Source organism: Scyliorhinus torazame, chromosome 6 (assembly GCF_047496885.1).
Source record: "Scyliorhinus torazame isolate Kashiwa2021f chromosome 6, sScyTor2.1, whole genome shotgun sequence".
Taxonomy (NCBI): domain Eukaryota; kingdom Metazoa; phylum Chordata; class Chondrichthyes; order Carcharhiniformes; family Scyliorhinidae; genus Scyliorhinus; species Scyliorhinus torazame.
The window spans coordinates 103,374,689-103,393,158 of record NC_092712.1 but is presented as its reverse complement, the minus strand read 5'-3'; the positions used below and the strand labels follow the sequence as shown (position 1 = coordinate 103,393,158).

The 18,470-nt window shown below is 43.1% G+C and overlaps 1 protein-coding gene across 1 annotated transcript in view; it reads right to left on the bottom strand.

The window, feature by feature from the left end:
- The window catches only part of LOC140425849 (ras suppressor protein 1-like), a 204,281-nt gene that overhangs the window by 103,245 nt on the left and 82,566 nt on the right, over positions 1-18,470 (bottom strand). Inside the window, exon 6 of the mRNA XM_072510234.1 lies at positions 17,082-17,214. Within this exon, the coding sequence (XP_072366335.1) occupies positions 17,082-17,214 (133 nt within the window). The remainder of the gene's footprint in view (positions 1-17,081; positions 17,215-18,470) is intronic.

Genomic DNA, 18,470 nt, shown 5'->3' with positions numbered 1-18,470 from the left:
CGATTGAGAAACGGCCCAATTAATTGGGGCCAAATTCAAGGCCTGCCCAAAAGCATGCGAAGCCCCTTTTGGGTACGAGAAGGATCCCCAAGAGGGAATCGTTCTCTTGGCTCCGGCTCTCACCGAGGAGAGACCTGCCCAAAAGCTGCACCAGAACAAGTAAGTCCAAGGTCAACGCACGCTACCAGGCAGACGACCTTAGCTGTTATCCCGTACCAGTTCCACCCCAGCAGCCTCAGAACCGAACAACGGCCGTTGTTCCTCTGACTGAGTGGGCGCCCGAAGCTAAGTATAGACTTTAGCAGTAGCGATAGTTTAATCTGTAGTATTTGTGCATGAGTATATTTAACTGTGTGTGTAAATAAATAAGCATTTGACTTTCAACTAACTAACTGGCGTATCAAGTCTCTGATCAGTATTCGGTTTGAACCTTGTGGCGGTATCGAAAGATACCTGGCGACTCTAGAGCAAAACGTAATTAGAAATAAGGAAGGCGACCATATTGGCCATCACCTTCAGAGCCAAATAAAGAGAAACACAATTAGCAACACTCCACATGGACAGGGACCCAGAGCCGGGATCGAACCTGGGACCACTGCGCTGCCCTATCATCCGCAAACTTTGACACATTACACTTGGTCCCCAACTCCAAATCATCTCTGTAAATTGTAAACAATTACGGTCCCAAAACTGATCCCCGAGGCACACCACTAGCCACTGATCGCCAATCAGAAAAACACCCATTTATCCCCACTCTTTACTCTGTTAGTTAACCAGTCTTCTATCCATGCTAATACATTACCCGTAACACCGTACATGTTTATCTTATGCAACAGCCTTTTGTGCAGCACCTTGTCGAATGCCTTCTGGAAATCCAGATACACCACATCCACTGGTTCCCCATTGTCCACCATGTTCATAATGTCCTCAAATGAATTCCAGTAAATTAGTTAAACATGACCTGCCTTTCATGAATCCATGCTGCGTCTGCCCAATGGGACAATTTCTAACCAGATATCTCGCTATTTCTTCCATAATAATAGATTCAAGCACTTTTCCCACTACAGAAGTTAAGCTAGCCAACCTGTAGTTACCTGCCTTTGCCTACCTCCTTTTTAAACAGTGGCATCACATTTGCTGTTTTGCAATCTGCTGGAACCGCCCCAGAGTCCAGTGAATTTCAGTAAGTTATCACAAGCTCATTTGCTATTTCCCCTGCCACCTCGTAGTACCCTGGCATGCATTCCATCAGGGCCAGGCGACTTGACTACCTTTAGCCCCATTAGCTTGCTCAACACTACCTCCTTAGTCATAATGATTGTTTCTAGGTCCTCACCTGCCATATCCTCCTTGCCATCAATTATTAGCATGTTATTTGTGTCTTCTACTGTGAAGACTGACACAAAATACCTGTTCAATGCCTCAGCCATTTCCTCACTTCTCATTATTAAATCCCCCTTCTCATCCTCTAAAGGACCAATGTTTACCTCAGCCACTCTTTTCCATTTTATATATTTGTAGAAACTTTTGCTATCTGTTTTTATATTCTGAGCTAGTTTACTCTCATAATCTTTTCTTTATAGCTCTTTTCAACGCCTTCTGTTGACCTTTAAAGATTTCCAAATTCTCTAGTTTCCCACTAAACATTGCCACTTTGTCTGCATTTTCTTTCAATTTGATACCCTCCTTTATTTCCTTAGATATTCATGGTTGATTATCCCTTCTCCCACAGTCCTTCCTATTCACTGGCGCATACTTTTGATGATGAGAACTGTGAAAGAGGAGCGGAAAATCCCGGCAACAGGTAGAGCAGTGAAGGTCCGTCCTATTATTTACAATAAATAATGAAGGGATATGGGTAAACAAGAGTGCAGTGCTGAGTACAAGAATGAGGTGAAAGAAGTTAAGCAACACACAGCAATGTCAAAATAAAAAAGCAGGGTTCAAGATACAGGAATATACAATTTAGAGAAATACATATGTAACAAACAATTAACAATAGGATGTCCAAAGGATCTCAGAGTTGCGACTTAAATAAATGGCATCAATCTTTACTAATCACCGTATGTGAATGTTCATGAAGGAAACAATGGACTTCATTTTTCAAAGAAACTAAAATTATCACGAGTTGGGACAATTTCTGTTTTCACCCCATACTTGCCAGCACTGTACCTGTCAGCGCAATGTTACAGAAGGCAGGCTCTTAATTGCCTATCCACCGCCGAGAAGATCCTGGCACCATCCCCCAATCTGCCCACAAATTGCCAATTAATTATTCAAACTGGCTATCCACCATTGGAAGCCCTTATTGGCACTCACCCTGCCTATGGCAAGATTGCCGGAGACAGGAACAAGCCAGCCGGACACCTGATGCCCTCCTTTACAACTTTTCTCCTGGTCCTGTCTTTAAGCCCGCCATGGCAGAGCTGTGGAAATTCAGCACCATGGATCATTTTCCAAAATGGCTGCAATTTTCAGGCTGGTAATGGATAAATTAAAAGAGAACAAGTTGGACTATGCAGTAAGTTAAAGATAGTTGAACTCATTGAAAAAGGTTAACGTAATGCCGACATAATAAAATGGGACCTAAATATCAACATGTATGGAGCTGAAGACCTGGCCATAATCATCATGATGTCTTGAAGTTTTGTCTTCAAGAAAACAAAGAGACAATGCAGACACTGCAATTAAGGAAATGGAGTATGAAATATTGAATTGGATAAACATAGTGAGATGGGAACATCAAGGTGTTCAGCATCTTTAAAAATAGATAAATTACCAGGGCTGGATGAAATGCATCTCAGGCTGATAAAAGTAGCAAATGGGAAATAGTTTAGGCTCTTCCCATCATTTTTCAATCCTCCCTGGCTGAAGTCAGCGTGCCAGAGTACTGCTAATGCTGTACTACTATTTAAAAAGGGTTGGCAATCAGTAGCTAGTGGTGTCCCTCAGGAGTCAGTGTTGGGCCCACAACTGTTCACAATTTACACAGATGATTTGGAGTTTGGGACCAAGGACAATGTGTCCAAGTTTGCAGACGACACTAAGATAAGTGGTAAAGCAAAAAGTGCAGAGGATACTGGAAGTCTGCAGAGGGATTTGGATAGGCTAAGTGAATGGGCTAGGGTCTGGCAGATGGAATACAATGTTGACAAATGTGAGGTTATCCATTTTGGTAGGAATAACAGCAAAAGGGATTATTATTTAAATGATAAAATATTAAAACATGCTGCTGTGCAGAGAGATCTGGGTGTGCTAGTGCATGAGTCGCAGAAAGTTGGTTTTCAGGTGCAACACGTGATTAAGAAGGCAAATGGAATTTTGTCCTTCATTGCTAGAGGGATGGAGTTTAAGACTAGGGAGGTTATGCTGCAATTGTATAAGGTGTTAGTGAGGCCACACCTGGAGTATTGTGTTCAGTTTTGGTCTCCTTACTTGAGAAAGGACGTACTGGCACTGGAGGGTGTGCAGAGGAGATTCACTAGGTTAATCCCAGAGCTGAAGGGGTTAGATTACGAGGAGAGGTTGAGTAGACTGGGACTGTACTCGTTGGAATTTAGAAGGATGAGGGGGGATCTTATAGAAACATATAAGATTATGAAGGGAATAGATAGGATAGATGCGGGCAGGTTGTTTCCACTGGCGGGTGAAAGCAGAACTAGGGGGCATAGCCTCAAAATAAGGGGAAGTAGATTTAGGACTGAGTTTAGGAGGAACTTCTTCACCCAAAGGGTTGTGAATCTATGGAATTCCTTGCCCAGTGAAGCAGTAGAGGCTCCTTCATTAAATGTTTTTAAGATAAAGATAGATAGTTTTTTGAAGAATAAAGGGATTAAGGGTTATGGTGTTCGGGCCAGAAAGTAGAGCTGAGTCCACAAAAGATCAGCCATGATCTCATTGAATGGCGGAGCAGGCTCGAGGGGCCAGATGGCCTACTCCTGCTCCTAGTTCTTATGTTCTTATGTTCTTATGAACTGAGTAACTACAGGCCAGTCAGCCAAAACTCAGTGATGGGAAAATTATTTTGAAGAATTCGGAGTTGCAGAATTAAACTTCATCGAGGAAGGAATTATTAATCAAGGACAGGATATGGATTACATGGGGATAATTCTGACCCCAAAGATGGGTGTTTCAGGGCGAGTGACAAGTTAAAACGAGAAATGATCAAATTTGACTCCAAATCTACTCAGACCCACTGACTTCTGATTTCAAAGAAGGTTCCACTCTCAGGAGGTGCATCACTCAGTAACAGCTTCGAAAAGGACATTGCTCTACTTCATTTGAACAAGCTTTTATTTTTAACTTTATATCAGTTGGGTTACCCTGATCTTGGGATATCAGGATACATAAGGCAAGCACTACACTGCTAGTGGGCCAAGAGGAGCTGGAGTGTTACCTGTTGTTGGCCCAGCAACCTTGTTTGTAAACCCCCCCCCCCCTCCCTCCAGTTAGTCCGCTCGACACTATCCCATGACCACCATTCCACCTCTCCATATCATAATTTGTGCTCATGACTTTTTAGAATTGATCACACTGTATTCCTTTTTTTAAATAAATTTAGGAGCATCCAGTCATTTTTTTTCCCAATTAAGGGGCAATTTACTGTGGCCAATCCACCTACCCTGTACATCTTTGGGTTTTGGGGGTGAAACCCACGCAGACACGGGGAGAATGTGCAACTCCACATGGACCGTAACCCAGGGCCGGGATTGAACCTGGGTCCTCAGCGCCTTAGGCATCAGTGCTAACCACTGCGCCACCATGCCGCCTTGATCACACTGTATTCCAATACCACCTCTGATCATGTGCTTCTCCCCACCATAACCAAACTCCCCCATGACCTCTCCCCCAATTCCCCCCACCCCACTCTCACCCCAATAATGTCTCCCCCATCTTGACCACTCTCACCTCGTGCACCTTCCATGCCAGACCTTCTTCCCTTCCTCAACTAGCACCTCCCAACGTGATATTTCCCCTAGTCCTCCCAACCACACGTAATATTGCACCCTTCCCCGCCACTAAATTCCCTTACTGAATGGAACACCTCCCTTCCTACCTACTGTTCATATGGCCACCTGCCGCAAGCTTTCCCATGTGACAGGCAGCCAATCAGGTTGGCTGTTGGGTGGGAAACGTTAGGACGGGGGGGGGGGGCAAATTTTTAAAATGTTGCAGTCAAGAACTCCATGATGTTAGAAAAACCGTACCTCTCGGTTTCCCTTCCATAACTCCCTACGTCCTGGCCCAAATTCTCAACCTCTTTAAATATCAGGGAAATGCTGTTAATTAGGATCTCATACTGTACAATGTAGCCAACATAAACAGGAGGTGAAAATGATCTCCACCAGCAGCACAAAATAGACCTGTAACAAATTGGCAGTTTTGCAGCATGGCCAATTTTCTTTCCATCAACTTCACAGGTGATAGTTCAATCTGTTTTTGGAGACTCGTTTCCCCTCTCACTGCTGCTTTTATTTGGTTTAAAATTAAACATTGTGAATATTTTCCAAGTCAATGGAAAATAAAAATAGCATAGTGTATAACAGACTGCTAATTTACTACAATTTTGTTCTGCAGTCTTAGTGTTGACCAATTTCACCCCCAAAGTGTTATATTGATTCTGTAGGTAGTACCAAAATGCAGACTTGCAATTATATAGCGCGTTTGATGACCACCCTATGTCTCAAGCAATTCACAATTCTTGTGAAGTGTTGTCAGTTGTTCTACAGGAAAAGAGGCAGCCAAGTTGCACATGACAAACTCACATAAAAAGCAATGAGATAATGACTAGATAATCTGTTTTTGTAATATCGATTGAGGGATAAATATTTGCCAGCTCACAGCGGATAACGCATCTGCTCTTATTTGAAATTGTGCCACAGGATCTTTTACATCCACCCAAGAAGGCAGAAGTGTCCTTGGTGCAACATTTCATTCAAAGGGTGGCACCTCTGACAGAGCAGCACTCGCTCACTACTACACCAGTGTCGGGCCATTGACATTGTTGCAGGAGTTCCTTCGTATAGTGTTCGAAGTCCAACCATCTTCAGCTGCTTAATGAATGGCCTTGCCTTCATCATAATGTCAGAATTTACCATGTTTCCTGATGATTGCACATGGTTTAGTACCATTTGCAAATCCTCAGGCACTGAAGCAGCCATATGCAACAATACCCTGGACAACATTCAGGATTGGGCTACCAAGTGGCAAGTAATATTTGCAAGACAAGTGTCAGACAGGAAATATATTTAACAAGAGAGAATCTAATGATTTCCCCATTACATACAATGGCCTTACCATTGCTGAATCCCCACTAATATCATCCTGGCAGTTACCACTGATCAAAAACTGAGCTGGTCCAGCCATATTGTGATAAATGTAGAAATTGATATATATTGTATTTCATATTTGTGGCAGTAATATCATTAAAAATCCTGGTTTAAAATAGATACAGGCAGTGTGTCTACTAAAGCTATAATTACAATCATAAAAGGAGAGGTAATCTTTCATTCCAACCACTTACTTGGTTACACATAAAGGGCTAATGGGATATTGTTATGATTGCCGGAGATTCCCTGGAGAGTAGATAATTTATGACAGGTTATATTTAGTCCTAGCTAAGCAGGTCATGGAACTTAGTGTGATACAGATGTTGCAATTAATGGAGGAACTAGGTCTGTCTGTAGTTTTGCAGTCTGTTACAGGATTTTAAGTTGAACAGCTATTTTGCCAAATGCTCTTAGGTTGAGCTGAAGTGCTCTGATAAGGATTTCTCTCCAAATGTCTCTACACAGATAAGCAAGTAACCTGTTTTACTAACTTTATTTATAATTTACCACAAAAGATAGTGTTGTTTAATTGGAATTAGTGGCAGGTGGAGATAGGTATGTTCAAGTTTTTCCTTTTATTTAAGAACTGCTCAACTATTAATTGTAAATCTATTTATTTGATGTTAATGTGGTTAATTCTGTGTTTGAATTAAAATATACCTATTGGTCAGAGTCATCACTCCTGAGATGAAGTATCCTTTCCTCACAGTTTTACAAAGAGAAAAATTGTTTTTGCCTGGTATCGAAACAAAGGTTGTGGTCTGGTCTGGTCTCCTAACACTATAAATAATGTGACCAGAAGAACACTGTGAATTCTGCAGTGGTTAACTCAATTCCTGTTCACCATTTATCTATAAAGCACAAGTCTGGGATCTGACAGAATATTCTCCACTTTCCTGGATGAGTGCAGATCCAACAGCACTAAAGAAGCTTAGCACCATCTTGCACAAAGCAGCCAACTTAATCAGAACCCTATCCTCCACCTTCTTTGTCACCACAAGAGATATAACGGCAGCAGTGTGTACCATATAAAAGTTCACAGCAGCAATTTGCCAAGGCCCATATAAAGAGTCATACATAGAAAATAGAAGCAGGAGGCATGTCAGCTCTTCGAGACTGCTATAATAATATTAATCTTTATTATTGTCACAAGTAGGCTTACATTACCACTGCAATGAATTTACGGTGAAAATCCCCGTGTCGCCACACTCTGGCTCCTGTTTGGATACACAGAGGGAGAATTCAGAATGTCCAATCACCTAACAAGCACGTCTTCCCGGACCTTATGATCATGGCTGATCATCAAGTTCAGTATCCTGATCCCGCCTTCCCTCCTTATCCCTTTAACCCCAAGAGCTATATCTAATTTCTTCTTGAAATTACATAAATTTTGGCCTCAACTACCTTTTCTGGTAGTGAATTCCACAGATTCACCACTCTCTGGACACCCTGACAATCGAGAACATTCTTTCTGAATCTATCCTGCCTAATCCTGTTAGAATTTTATAAGTTTCTATGAGATCCCCTCTCACTCTTCTAAATTCCAATAGAAAATATAATCCTAACTGACCTAGTTTCTCCTCGTATGACAATCCCAGAAATCAGCCTGATAAACCTTTGCTGCACTCCGTCCACAGCAAGAACATCTTTCTTCAGGTAAGGAATCCTAAACTGCACACAATTCTCCAGGTGTGGCCTCACCAATGCCCTATACAATTGCAGTAAAACATCCCTATTCCTACTTCAAATCCTCCTGCTATGAAGGCCAACATACCATTGGCCTTCTTTACTGTCTGCTGTACCTGCACGCTTAACTTTCAGCGACTGATGCAACAAGTCACCAAGGTCTCGCTGACTATCCACCTCTCTCAATTTACACTTATTCAAATAATAACCTGCCTTCCTATTGAACCTTGGATGACGAATGATATTGTAGGCCTCGTCAAAAAGAAAAAGGAGGCATTTGTCAGGGCTAAAAGGCTGGGAACAGACGAAGCCTGTGTGGCATATAAGGAAAGTAGGAAGGAACTTAAGCAGGGAGTCAGGAGGGCTAGAAGGGGTCATGAAAAGTCATTGGCAAATAGGGTTAAGGAAAATCCCAAGGCTTTTTACACTTACATAAAAAGCAAGAGGGTAGCCAGGGAAAGGGTTGGCCCACTGAAGGATAGGCAAGGGAATCTATGTGTGGAGCCAGAGGAAATGGGCGAGGTACTAAATGAATACTTTGCATCAGTATTCACCAAAGAGAAGGAATTGGTAGATGTTGAGTCTGGAGAAGGGGGTGTAGATAGCCTGGGTCACATTGTGATCCAAAAAGATGAGGTGTTGGGTGTCTTAAAAAATATTAAGGTAGATAAGTCCCCAGGGCCGGATGGGATCTACCCCAGAATACTGAAGGAGGCTGGAGAGGAAATTGCTGAGGCCTTGACAGAAATCTTTGGATCCTCGCTGTCTTCAGGGGATGTCCCGGAGGACTGGAGAATAGCCAATGTTGTTCCTCTGTTTAAGAAGGGTGGCAGGGATAATCCCGGGAACTACAGGCCGGTGAGCCTTACTTCAGTGGTAGGGAAATTACTGGAGAGAATTCTTCGAGACAGGATCTACTCCCATTTGGAAGCAAATGGACGTATTAGTGAGAGGCAGCACGGTTTTGTGAAGGGGAGGTCGTGTCTCACTAACTTGATCGAGTTTTTCGAGGAGGTCACTAAGATGATTGATGCAGGTAGGGCAGTAGATGTTGTCTATATGGACTTCAGTAAGGCCTTTGACAAGGTCCCTCATGGTAGACTAGTACAAAAGGTGAAGTCACACGGGATCAGGGGTGAACTGGCAAGGTGGATACAGAACTGGCTAGGCCATAGAAGGCAGAGGGTAGCAATGGAGGGATGCTTTTCTAATTGGAGGGCTGTGACCAGTGGTGTTCCACAGGGATCAGTGCTGGGACCTTTGCTCTTTGTAGTATATATAAATGATTTGGAGGAAAATGTAACTGGTCTGATTAGTAAGTTTGCAGACGACACAAAGGTTGGTGGAATTGCGGATAGCGATGAGGACTGTCTGAGGATACAGCAGGATTTAGATTGTCTGGAGACTTGGGCGGAGAGATGGCAGATGGAGTTTAACCTGGACAAATGTGAGGTAATGCATTTTGGAAGGGCTAATGCAGGTAGGGAATATACAGTGAATGGTAGAACCCTCAAGAGTATTGAAAGTCAAAGAGATCTAGGAGTACAGGTCCACAGATCACTGAAAGGGGCTACACAGGTGGAGAAGGTAGTCAAGAAGGCATACGGCATGCTTGCCTTCATTGGCCGGGGCATTGAGTATAAGAATTGGCAAGTCATGTTGCAGCTGTATAGAACCTTAGTTAGGCCACACTTGGAGTATAGTGTTCAATTCTGGTCGCCACACTACCAGAAGGATGTGGAGGCTTTAGAGAGGGTGCAGAAGAGATTTACCAGAATGTTGCCTGGTATGGAGGGCATAAGCTATGAGGAGCGATTGAATAAACTCGGTTTGTTCTCACTGGAACGAAGGAGGTTGAGGGGCGACCTGATAGAGGTATACAAAATTATGAGGGGCATAGACAGAGTGGATAGTCAGAGGCTTTTCCCCAGGGTAGAGGGGTCAATTACTAGGGGGCATAGGTTTAAGGTGAGAGGGGCAAAGTTTAGAGTAGATGTACGAGGCAAGTTTTTTACGCAGAGGGTAGTGGGTGCCTGGAACTCACTACCGGAGGAGGTAGTGGAGGCAGGGACGATAGGGACATTTAAGGGGCATCTTGACAAATATATGAATAGGATGGGAATAGAAGGATACGGACCCAGGAAGTGTAGAAGATTGTAGTTTAGTCGGGCAGTATGGTCGGCACGGGCTTGGAGGGCCGAAGGGCCTGTTCCTGTGCTGTACATTTCTTTGTTCTTTGTTCTTTTATAACCTCACATTTATCCACTTTATACTGCATCTGCCATGCATATGCCCACTCACTCAGCCTCTCAAAATCCCACTGAAGCATCTCTGCATCCTCCTCGCAGTTCACCCTCCCACCCAACATTCATCTGCAAATTTGGAGATAATACATTTAGCTCCCTTGAACAATTGGGGTTCTATCACAGATCCCTGTGGTACTTCACTAGTCACTGCCTGACATTTGGAAAAATAACTATTTATTCCAACGTTTTGCTTCCTGTCTGCTAACCAGCTTTCTATCCATCTCAAGACGATACCCGCAATCCCATGCGCTTTAACTTTACAATGTAATCTGCTATGCGAGACTTCTGAAAATCGAAATAAATCACATTCACCAGATCCCGTTGGTCGACTCTACTCGTTAGATCTTCAAAGAATTCCAGTAGATTTGTCAAGCATGATTTTCTTTTCGTAAATCCATGCTGACTTTGTCTGATTATATCACTGCTTTCCAAATGTTGTGCTACAAAATCCTTGATAATGGACTCTAGCAACTTCCTTACTATAGACATTAGGCTCATAGTTCACTGTTTTCTCTCTACCTGCTTTTTTTGAATAGTGGGGTTATATTAACTACCCTCCAATCTGTAGGAACCATTCCAGAGTCCAAAGAATTTTGAAAAATGAGAACCAATGGATCTACTATTTCCAGAGCCAAGTCCTCAAGTACACTGGATGGGATAAAGATTATCAGGCCCTAGAGATTAATTTACCTTCAATCCCATTAATTTTGCCAAAACCATTCCTCTACTAATACTAATTTCCTTCAGCTCCTCACTAAAACTTGTGTTGCTCAGAATGTCCGGTATTATATTCATGTCTTCCTTTTTTAAGATAGAAACAAAGTACAAATTTAGTTACTCGCCATTTCTTTGTTCCCGGCTATGAAATTCCCATTTCTGACTGTAAGGGGACTACATTAGTTTTTATCAATCTTTTTCTCTTTACATACGTATAGAAACTTTTAAAGTCCGTTTTATGTTACCTGTTGGCTTACTTTCATATTGTATTTACCCCATCTTATGCATTCAGGTACAAAACCTTTTCAGCGGGATTCTCCGACCCCCCATTGGTTCAGAGAATCCCCGGGGGGGCGACGCCATGGCCGGCGCGGAGAAGAGAGCCCCCCGCACATGCACCAGAACACGCCGACGGTTCCGCGCGTGCAAATTCTCTGCGGACTCGCGCAGTCTCTTCAGCGCTGGCTGGCGCGGCGCCAACCCCTCCGCCGTCTACCTAGCCCCCGGACGTGCGGAGAATTCCGCACTTTCAGGGGCTGTTGACGCCGGAATGGTTCGTGCCGTTTTTCCCACCGGCGTAGGGTCTTAGTCCCTGGAAAAGAGAATCCCGCCTTTTAACATTCCTTGTCCCTTCCCTACTATTTTTCACCGTGTTATTACCTGATACAGGTCCTTGTTTTCTCTGCCCATCACTTTTCTTATTCTCCTTGCTGTCTTTTTCGCTTGTTCTTGATTCCCCCTGCTCTGAATCCTTACATAGGTTCACATCCATCTGCCATATTAGTTTAACCACCCCCCAAGGACTGCCCTGCTGTAACCCATCCCGCTTGTACTGGTCCCACCTCCCTGAGAACCAGTCCCAATGCCCCAGGAATCCGAAACCCTCCCCCTCACATCATCTCCTCATCCACATAATCATTTTTTTTACTCTGACTAGCATGTGTCACTGGCAGTAATTCCCACATCACTACCTTTGAGGTCCGACTCTCAACTTTCTTCCTAACTCCCTATATTCTGCTTATAGGACCTCATCCCTTTATTTTCAACCTATGTTGTTGATACCAACGTTTCCCACTGGCTTTTCACACTCCCGCTCCAGAATGTACTGTAACCACCCCGGGACATCCTTGACCCGAGCACCAGGGAGGCAAAATACCAGCGTTTGCAGCCACAGAAAAGCCCATCTATTCCCCTTATAATTGAATCCCCTTAACCCACACTGTTTATTCCTCCACTCATCAGCAGAACCAACCGTAGTGCAACAAATTTGGCTGTTCCCCTATCCCCCCCCCCCCCCCCCCCGAGAGATCTGTCCAAAATACCTACCAAACCCACGCACTGCACCACCTAATAGAATATGGGCAGCAGATGCATGGTAACATCACCATCAGCATGTTCCATTCCAAGTTGCACATCATCCTGGTTTGGAACTATATCACCATTCCCTCATTGTTGCTGGATCAATATCTTGGTATTCCCTCCCCAACAGTATGGGGTCCCTACATCAGAAGTAATGCAGAGGTTCAAGAAGGCAACTCAAGGGCAATTAGAGATAGGCAATAAATTAAAGCCTTGCCAGCAACAATCACAACCCAAGAAAGAACATCTTTTAAAAAGGCCCGGTTTTCGTGCTCAAGTCTGAACCCGTAACCTTATGACTCAGAGGTGTGAGTACCATCGACTGAGCCATGCACAGAGAACCACAGTTAAAATTCTACTATGGATCAGGCACCCAAGCTATGAGGAGCAATTAAAACCTGGAGCCTTTTCGCAGAAGAGAAATAGCACCTCAGTTCAATCTGTTCAAGATTCTGAGAAGGTTGAACCCTAATACATTAGAACCATCACAAGTTCTAATTCAAGGCACATAAACAGCAAGGGGTTGAGAAGAGAGAGAAACAGAAAGGAGGGAGAAAAAAGGTGAACAGTTAATGTCAATTTAACTATTACAAGATGAATTTTTAGGACAAATTATCCAAGAAAACAAGATTGATTGGGTCAACAATTTCAAGAGGGAGCAGAACAGTTTTTTCTGTAATTGTGAGTGAGTGACAGAGTACAAGAGGGTACAGTATATTCTGAATTTTGTGATCAGCCAACCATTTATTCCCATGTTGCTATGAGAATAGTTATTTCAGTTCTCAGACATTTGCTACCAACTGACTTGCAAGCATCCAAAATGCCACAAAAATCGAACAAAAGGAACCTTTTGAAGCGGCTATGTTAATATGGCCACACTATTTATCGCCCACTATAGTAACAAAACTTGATTTAAGCAATAGGGAAATGCATAATATACATACTTATCCATTGCATAACCATTCCAGACAATCAAGAAGAATCGTATTCCCTTGACTGTGTAACAGTTTCAAAGAAAATAAATGAATGAAATGGCATGAAAAGACCATCAGCCCTTGCAGTGGACAGCACAGCCATGCACATTAACCATAAGACCCCTAATAATGTTTGTTTTCTTCTCACGGGAGCGGTTCATGCCGCTCCAGCGTCCTTACGCAGCGCCAAATGGGTGCCGCGCCAACCCATGTATGCGCAATTGGGGCCGACCCGCCGATCGGTAGGCCCTGATCGCAGGCCAGACCCCATCGGAGGGGCCCCCGGTCAAGGAGCCCCCCCGCCCCCCCCACAGGTGCCCCCCCCCCCCCCAGTGTTCCTGCAGAGTTCACGCCAGCAGTGACCAGGGGTGGACGGCGCCAGCGGGAAGCTGTCGTGTCGTAGCGGCTGCTTGGCCTATCCGGGCCAGAGAATCGGCGCTCGCTGTTTGTGGCGATTCTCCGAGTGGCCCGGCGCGAATCGCGTGGTGCTGGTTTCAGGGGGGTGGGAGGATCGCGGCGCCCCGGCGATTCTCCCACCCGGCGTGGGGGGGGGGGGGGGGGAAGGGGAGAAGAAAGAGAAACCCGCCCCTCACCTTGCCAATTACCAAAGTGATGGAAAGAGTCATCACTGCCGCCAACAACTATTCATTAATAATTTGCTCACTAGTCAGGAAGAGGGCAGTAGGGACAAATTAACTCCTATAATTGGAATCATCTTCTCTCAGGAATTTGTCGAATCCTTTTTGAAGGGGTGCATTGATCCTCGAGTGACATCTCTCTGGACAGAAATACATCCTGACATTTTATTTGTGTGGCGTCCTATTCTTATCTAATTCAGATAACTTATCAAACTGCATCTAAGTGTCTTCATTAACCCTCCCCAAAGCAGCTGGTTAGGCTGGTGCTGTTTTCCTTAGAGCAGGGAAGGCTGACGGGGGTCCAGATCAAGGTGTACAAAATTATGAGGGACATAGATAGAAAGGAAGTTTTCCCTGTAGTAGAAGTGTCAAAAACCAGGGAGCATAGATTTAAGATAAGGGGCAGGAGATTGAGGGATTTGTGAAAAAACATTTTCACCCCGAAGGTGGTGGTGGGAATCTGAAACTCTACCTGAAAGTTGGGAACCGTCACAACATTTAAGAAGCATTTCGATGAGCACTTGAAATGCCACAGCACACAAGCGCTGGAAGATGGGATTAGAATACATTGGTGCTTGATAACTGGCGCAGACACGATAGGCCAAAGCCTATCTTTTTGTGCTGTAAAACTCTATGACACCACAATGGGGTAAGAAACCGTTGCAGGCCATATTTTCTCCTACATGTGCTACCATAAATGGCCCCTCTGCAAGCAAGGCAGAAAAATAACGGTGAGAATGAGTAACACAAAAGGCAAAAGAGATAGAGTTGGGAGAGAGACCATAATAATTAGTTTACCTTGTCACACGAGATTCAATAGCCATTAATGAAAATATTGAACATCAAGAGGATTGGTACAAAGCTCCAAGAAAACCTCATCTTAACCAATCCTCATTTAAATTCACTTCCATAATAACCATCTTCTTTTTAATTTCAACATAATACTCATATAACGTAACAGGTGTTTGAATGGCTGTTCATTAAGTATTTTATCAAACAAATGATAAAAGTCAAGATACTTCAACTGGACCGCCTTCATTCAATCTTTACTTTCTCTAAGAATTCAGTCAAATTTTTGCGAGATTGGATATCTGCCAACTCTAAGTCAGGTATCGTATCCAACAGAATACTTTCACACAGCTTCCCAACGTCTAAAATTAAAGTATCTTTTCAAAATACAAGAACATGATTCACCCTCCAAATTATGGAATTCAACCTAGATCTCAAATGCACTGAATGCTCCAGCCAAATGACTTCCCCCATTTAATTAAATCCAAAGGAAAATTGCCTCAGATCCTGCGGCATTATCAATCCTAAATTCATTAACTTTGCAACTAATTATGAAAATAATTCCAGATAATGATGCAGCTTTAGCTGTTGCAATGTTGAGACTGCAGCATTCTTTGAATGTGCAAACCATTGCCAAGCCTCTAATTGATCTGTGATTATACACCAATGTTCAAGGTTAAATAGCACTGCAAGTAGAAAAATAAAAATGATTCTCCATCCCCCTCGTCCTCTTGTATTTCATCACATTTACATTAATAAGCTCAAAAGGTTGTTAGCATTTCAACCCAGACTGGATAATTACATGCAGAATCTATCTACATATATAAAACTAATTCTTGTAGATTCTGTGGGGAAGGGCCTGACTATTTAATCCTTTTGATTAAATCTCTGGAAGCTGTCATTTTTCCTTTCAAAATTATGCAATGATTTAATCACCAATAGTGCACAAAACTTTCTCCCCAATTTTCCACTGCAGGAAAAAATTGTTGCTATTCACACCAACAACCAACCTCCTACACTGTCACGATAGTTCATCATATACCATTGAAAAAGATTAGATAAAGGGAAATCTGAAAAAGCAACTTTACCCATTAATCTGCTTATTCCAGCTCCTCTGCCTTCTCTTCCCTTCCCCTGTAGCTAAAAAATGCTCGTCAACGCATACCACTTTCTCAGGTAATTCACTGTCAGCCGTGTGTCAGCCATGGCGTGGTTAGTAGCACTGTGTGTCCGAGTCACAGGCACAGTCTGAGTTCCAAGACTTAAGCACAATAATCATAGCTGATGCTCCAGTGCAGTATTGAGGGAAGGCTGTGATGTCGGAGGGCCCATCTTTTGAATGAGATGTTAAACCAAGATCGGTCTGGCCTCTCAGATGGGTGTAAACAAAAACCCATGGTCCTACTTCAAAGGGCAGAGGCATGGGAGTTATACCTAGAGTCCTGGCCAACATTTATCCTTCAAACAACATTACAAAGACAGATTACTTGCTCATCATCACATTGCTGTTTGTGCAAGTTTGCTATGTGCAAATTGGCTGCTGCGTTTCCTACAAACAAGGTGGGTACATTTCAAAAGTACTTGATTGGCTGTAAAGTGCTTTGAGAGCTCCAGCTGACAAGAAAGACGTTAGGAAAATATAAGTCTTCATTTTATTCTAGCTGTCTGCATTTTTATCAGAGGGAAACTCAATGAATAAAAACCAGAGTGCATCCCCACATTCTTTTTGCTTCCTGGCACTACCCGACTTAGTCATTCACCCACTTTCTCCTTCAGTGCATGTCAATCAATTTGACGTGGAGCTGAAAGATTTTAAATAACAATTTCTTATTGAAGGGTAAGCACGATAAAAATAAAAGTCATCGGTCGTAAATATGAATCTACCCTTTTTAAAAAGAAACATGGGGGTGGGATTTTCTGCACCTCCCCCAGTTTACTGGCAGCAGACAACTTGCCGTTGGTCGCCGGAGGGATCTTCCCTTTGAAGGGACTGGAACATCCCGCTGGTGGGAAGGGCTGAAAAATTCCACTCATGAGAAATGTTTTGAAGCAACAGAAATAATCAGGAAATCATTAGTTTCAGAATAAGAATAAAGAGGCTTGTAAACCAAATCGTGAAAAATGCTTTTTCTTAAAACACATTGATACAGACAGCAGAATTAAATTAAAGGCACCACATAGACCATTACTAAAATAGTCTGAGCACGAGATTTATCTACAAGCATTGCACAGGAATCAACTAGCTGAGCTTTAAATCAAGTGATTTTCAATCAGACTACTTACTATTTGTAGGTTTCAGAACGAATATATTCAAAGACATGGGATACACCTAGTTGAAATTGGTCAGCAATTGGTGTAACCCAAGGGTTGTTTTCGGCTTTGAAGACTTGTTTTGGACCAGTAAGATCTAAATTACCTGCAAATTTAAACAATGTATTTTAATGGTGCAAAAAAGTATTTAAGCAACAACGACAAAAAAAACTCTTATGAGAAATGGTTCTTAACTTAGCCAACTGAAATCAATTATTCACTGTAAATCCAACCAAATAGGATTGAGATCAGAAACTGCCAATGGAATAATAATCACATTCCTTTTCCATTTTTTTGCTGCTTTATTGTTGTCATCTCAAATGTTTTAACTACTCCTAAAAAATACAGAAAGCAATGTATGAAAAGATCATTGTACCCAAGACCAGAAAGACGAAGGATTCTCATTTAGAGATCCTCCGCCCTGCAAATGGACATCTATGAATCTGAATTGAAGACATTAAGATAAAAATCAATACAAGCTTGTGGAATAAAACACCACAACGACTAAAAGCTGAAAGAACATATGTAAAAACCATGTACGGTGAATACACTTTGAAAATTAAATGAAAATCGCTTATTGTCACAAGTCGGCTTCAAATGAAGTTAGTGAAAAGCCCCTAGTCGCCACATTCCGGCGCCTGTTTGGGGAGGCTGCTCCAGGAATTGAACCGTGCTGCTGGCCTGCCTTGGTCTGCTACAAAAGCCAGCTCTTTAGCCCTGTGCTAAACCAGCTCCTTTCAATTTGCTAACCTATATAGCTTGTAGCTTTAAAGTAAGCACCTTACACCAATAAACTTCTCACATCTCCCACTGCTAATCCAATGTGTAATTCAGGAAAAAATCCCTTACCCTATGAACAGTTCGAATGTGGAATTCTGTACCATAAGGAGTACTTCAGGTGGCTAGCACAGATAGACATGACTGAAGGCTAGATAAACATAGGAGTGTGAAAGAAAAAGAGGATATGCCGATGGGATAAGGAGAAAGGGGGCAAGAGGGCAGTAAATTGGAACAGTGGTTAGCACTGCTGCCTCACAACACCAGGAACCTGGGTCTAATTCTGGCCTCTGTCTGTATGGAGTTTATACCTTCTCCCAGTGTCTGCGTGGGTTTCCTCCGGGTGCTCCAGTTTCTCCCACAGTCCAAAGATGTGCAGGTTAGGTGGATTGGCCATGCTAAATTGCCCCTTAACCTCCAGGTTAGGTTCTGGGTCATGGCGATTGGACAGGGGAGTGTAAATGGGTGGAGTGTTCATTCGAAGGGTCGGTGCAGGCTCGATGGGCTGAATGGCCTCCTTCTGCAATGTAGGGATACTATGTTAAGGAGGCTTATGTGCAACGTTAACACTGGGGAAATGGTGGC